We start from the raw sequence: 4748 nt of genomic DNA, 5'->3' as shown, positions 1-4748 counted from the left end.
ACTTAAAAATTCGGCAGACTTTCAGAACATTTTTTCTCGATAACTAAAGCAGGAGGGAAAACAAGATTTTGCTTCAAAACCTATTATCCTGTATTCTCTTTCGATTACTACGTACTTAAACTTTTGTTATTATTTAACTGTTTGTCTGGTTTCTAGTTAAGATTTTCCTTTTAAAATTTAACTTTGGCTTATCTTTGACAACTTAGGAATGTTTGAATGTTACGCGTATGAAGTGGGAAGTAATAAACTACGTTTTAACATACAAAATAATTATATTTGAGTCACGTAACGTGAGTTTAAAGTTAAAATATGCTGATTACTTTTTCTGAAGAATAAAAAAAAAATCTATGTTTGTTAAAATATCGTTATTTATGGTATTTAAGTTGTCTGAAAATCTTATTTTTAATTATGTCGTTGAAAAAGAAATATAGAGAGAGGGACGACGAAAAGTAATTTTTGATGAGGTATTTTTTTTAAGTTTACCAACCACTAAAAAAATAAAAAATATATAAAAACATCATATTTTACGACATTTTTTTATGTCTTAAACTTGAGTCTCTTTGTACGATGCTCTTGTGTAGGTTATGTGGATTGTATTTCAATAGGCAATAAACTCATTTCGAACAATACAATACATTTATTAAAAACGTGTAAATATAAAATCATACAATGAACTAAAGAAACTGAAAATACCGCCCTAACCATTAACAGAAAATACAACTGACAACAACCAACAAAAACTAACTAACAGCTAACCTGGCAAAAATAATCAAAATCAGTTTTTATGACATAGGGGCACGTGTGCGCACCTACTTGACGCACACTGCCAACGCGCCCTCTACTTTAATATATGCAAGGGATTTAACACTCCCACCGCGATTGAAATTACTATTTCAATATAACATTCAAAACAAATCAAGTTCAAAATAACAGAACAAATAATACATTACTTATTCAAGCACAAAAATAGTAAACATCCTAGTTCCAAAGCTATATATAAAAATTAAACAGTTTCTTCAACTGGAAGAATGCAAACATCTCTAACATTTCTTATTAGTGCGCTTCCACTTGGCAAACATAATTTTATTACTCGAACTCTATTATCACGACCAATGTTCGTTTCAATAATTCTGCCAACACACCATTTTGTCGATGGCAAGTTTTCTTCTCGAATGAGAAAAAGAGTCACTGTTTTAACATCATTTTTGCTAAATCTCCATTTATTTCTCTGTTGTAAATGGGTTAAGTAATCTCTTTTCCATAACTTCCAAATTCGTTGACTAAATTTGGTAATCCTTTGCCACTTAGAAAGTGTGTTTTCCTTAACATCAATCAATTGTGGTTCACTAAGGTTAGTGATAGGTCTGCCAATAAGAAAGTGACCTGGTGTTAATATTTCAAAATTGTCCATTTCTGTTGACATTGGTATGAGAGGCCGGGAATTTAAAACACCTTCGATTTCTGACAAAATAGTAATAAATTCTTCTAAAGTTAAATGTTGACTGCCAGTCACTCTTTTTAAATGGAATTTGAACGATTTCACCCCGGCCTTCCAAATGCCACCAAAATTGGGCGATCTAGGAGGAATGAAATTCCACTGAATACCTTCTGTTAGAAAATAATTTGACAAAATTTCATCAGGAATTCTAACCATTTTTTGCAATCGCTTGATTTCGACATTAGCCCCAACGTATTGCTTTAGTACTGAGACAAATATAAACTACACACACTTTATTTAATACACCCTTCCTTTGATTTTTAAATTTTATAAAGAAAGGACCACAAAAATCTATCCCAGTGACAAAAAAGGGATAACTAGGATTTACCCGGTCTTTAGGCAATTCAGCCATGATTTGACTAACAGTAACAGGTCTGTTTTTGAAACAGATCACACAGTTACGAACAATTTTCCTACAGCTATTCCTGCCATTTAGCGGCGAAAATTTTTGTCTAACTTGATGTAAAAGAGCTTGGGGACCTACGTGAAGATATTTAAGATGAACATTTCTTAAAATTATACTTGTTAAAGGATGTTTTGCAGGTAAAACCATAGGATGTTTGGTTGCATAAGATAAATCTGCATGGGAAAGTCTCCCCCCTACTCTCATTACTTTATTTTTATCCAAAAACCCATTTAAAGAGGAAAGCTTACTTCTGCTGTGAACTTTTTTACCATTTGTTAACCTTTTAAACTCATCAGAAAACTCACCTTCCTGGAGAGAACGTATTAACCAATTTTCTACATTAGCAGATTCATCAATAGACAAAGGACCTATTTTCTTGGACTTTGGATTTTTACAATTATAAATAAACCTATAAAAGAAAACTTACAATACGAATAAGTTTCATATAATTATTTGACTTATTAAGTATGCAATCAAAAACAGAATTTTCATTTCTCGCAATCAAGTTCATTAAATGTTCATTTGGTTCAGTTTTTAAGTTCGGTTTCAGTTCTTTATTGATTGCTCCCTCTTCGGGAACCACTGAAAGATGATCAGTAGAATAAATGTTCACGGATTTCAGAAATGTAGGGCCATACCACCAAGCTGTGTTTTCTAACAGCTGATCGATACTGATACCTCTCGTCAAAGCATCAGATGAGTTGTCACGACTTACGCAAAAGAACCATTTATCGGGGTCTAAGTTCCTGAATTTCCTTCACACGGTTGCAGACGAAGGTTTTCCACTTCAAAGCTGAACCACTAATCCAGTATAGTGCTATTTGAGAATCTGTCCAAAAGTATATAGGAGGGGATATTTTCCGCTTCAACACATTTGCAACTTCATTTGCTAATCTAGCAGCAAGTAAAGCTCCTAGCAACTCCATTCTTGGAAGAGTAATCTTTTTTAACGGAGCCACACGGCTTTTATATGTAAGAAAGTTCACAATTACTTTGTCATCAGATCTTATCAGTAAAAACACGACGGCACCGTAAGCTTTAGGACTGGCGTCCGAAAAGGTATGCAGTTCTATGTCACAACTTGAAAGTTCTGCACAATCAAGGACGTTTCTGGGAATTTGGAGTTTTAACAATGTAGGAAGTTCAAAGCACCAGTGATTCCAGATTTTTAAAATGTCATCTGGCAGCTCAGCGTCCCAGGAAATTTTTCGAATCCATAATTCTTGAAACAGGCACTTAATTCTGATGGTGTATGGTGTCACAAATCCTAGAGGATAGAATATTCTACCAGCTACTTGCAGTACAAATCGTTTTGCATTCTTTCCGGTCTTGATAAATTCAAGCAAATCCTTTACTTCTATAGCGAAAGTATCTTCCTTAATGTCCCACGGCAGTCCGAGAACCTTACATGGTTCGTTACAGTTATTTGAGAAATCACCCGGTAATATATTAAATTCTCGTTCTTCCCACATTTTCATTAACACTTCATCATTCAAAATCCATTTGCGTAGATTCATACTAACTTTTTTCATTATGTTATTTGCTTCAATAGAAATTTTTAAAGCATCATTTATATTCTCTGCACCAGTAACAAGGTCATCAACGTAAAAACAGGTATTGAGTACTTCAGTAGTAACGGGATAGGCTTCTTCGTACTTTTTGATGTGTTCTTTAATGGTTGCAGACAACAAAAATGGGCTCACATTTTTCCGAATGTCAGACATAAGAAACGATAAACTACTACTTCTACATTGTCATTCTTATTAGGATCATGTTTAACAAAAAATAATCTAACCACATCTCTATCAAATTCATTTAGCGATATTTGCAAAAACGCACGCTCTATATCCGATAACATAGCAATCTTGTTAATTCTAAAGTAAATCAACAGTTGAAAAATATGCGGGTTCAAATTTATACCAGACCAAAGACAGTCATTTAGTGACAGTTGTCCAACGTCGTTTGAACTAGCATTATAAACTATCCTACATTTAGTATAAACACTTTTTTGCTTGAATACTGCATGGTGAGGAAGATAAAAAAACAGGTCTATCAATACGTTTTTCAGGATCATTGACTTCTTCAATTATTCCGTTCGCTAAATATTCTTTCAAAATTTCACTGTATTGAATATACAAAGTCTTATCGCGTTTCATTTTTTTGACTAAACCTTGAAACCGCCTTTCTGCTACCTCAAAATTGTCATTTAATTCCTTCCAATTTTTGTTCCAAGGAAAACTAACTTCATATCGTTCGTGGTTATAGCGTACCGTTTTGTTAAAAGCTTCTAAAGCGGCGTCTTCATCTGAGCGTTTTGAATCATCTTTAATGCCGAAAGATTCAAGAGTCCAAAATTGTTTTAAAGCTGCTTCAGTTTTATCCTCTCCTACGTAACATTTAAAATTGCTGTTTTCCCTATTGTTAAGTGTCCCCGTAGCAATCCAGCCGAATACTGAATTTTGCAAAATTACTGAACTGTCTTTCACTTTAATTTGTCCTGTTCGCAATAACTCATAAAATGCATTGCCACCCAACAGAACTTGTTCACGCTGTGGTTTGAAAAAGTTAGGATTAGCATACGTTAAATGCTGTGGAAGTTTAAGGTTGGAAATATCAAGATATTTAGATTGGGTCAAATCCGTAATTTTGGGTATTACCAGCATTTTAATAGTTTTCTGAAAGCTCTTACATTTTTTTGAAATAACCACATTTAATTCTTTTTTAACCTTTAAACCCGCTCCATTCAATCCCGTAATCAAAAAGTTAACCGACTGACCCTTTAGTTTTAACAAGTCTACAACTTCCTGTGTGCAGGCACAAATTTCAGATCCTGTGTCTAAAATT

The 4748-nt window shown here is 33.7% G+C and overlaps 1 protein-coding gene across 1 annotated transcript; it reads right to left on the bottom strand.

Annotated features, from left to right (window-relative positions):
- Positions 1-1003: 1003 nt before the first annotated feature.
- Positions 1004-1654, bottom strand: LOC129221026 (uncharacterized). Its single transcript, XM_054855461.1, has one exon. The coding sequence runs from the start codon at positions 1652-1654 to the stop codon at positions 1004-1006; it is 651 nt and encodes a 216-aa protein (XP_054711436.1).
- Between the last annotated feature and the right edge of the window lie 3094 nt (positions 1655-4748).

This window comes from Uloborus diversus, chromosome 4 (assembly GCF_026930045.1).
Source record: "Uloborus diversus isolate 005 chromosome 4, Udiv.v.3.1, whole genome shotgun sequence".
Lineage (NCBI taxonomy): Eukaryota > Metazoa > Arthropoda > Arachnida > Araneae > Uloboridae > Uloborus > Uloborus diversus.
Note: the sequence above shows the minus strand (reverse complement) of the source record. Positions and strands in the feature narration are given on the sequence as shown.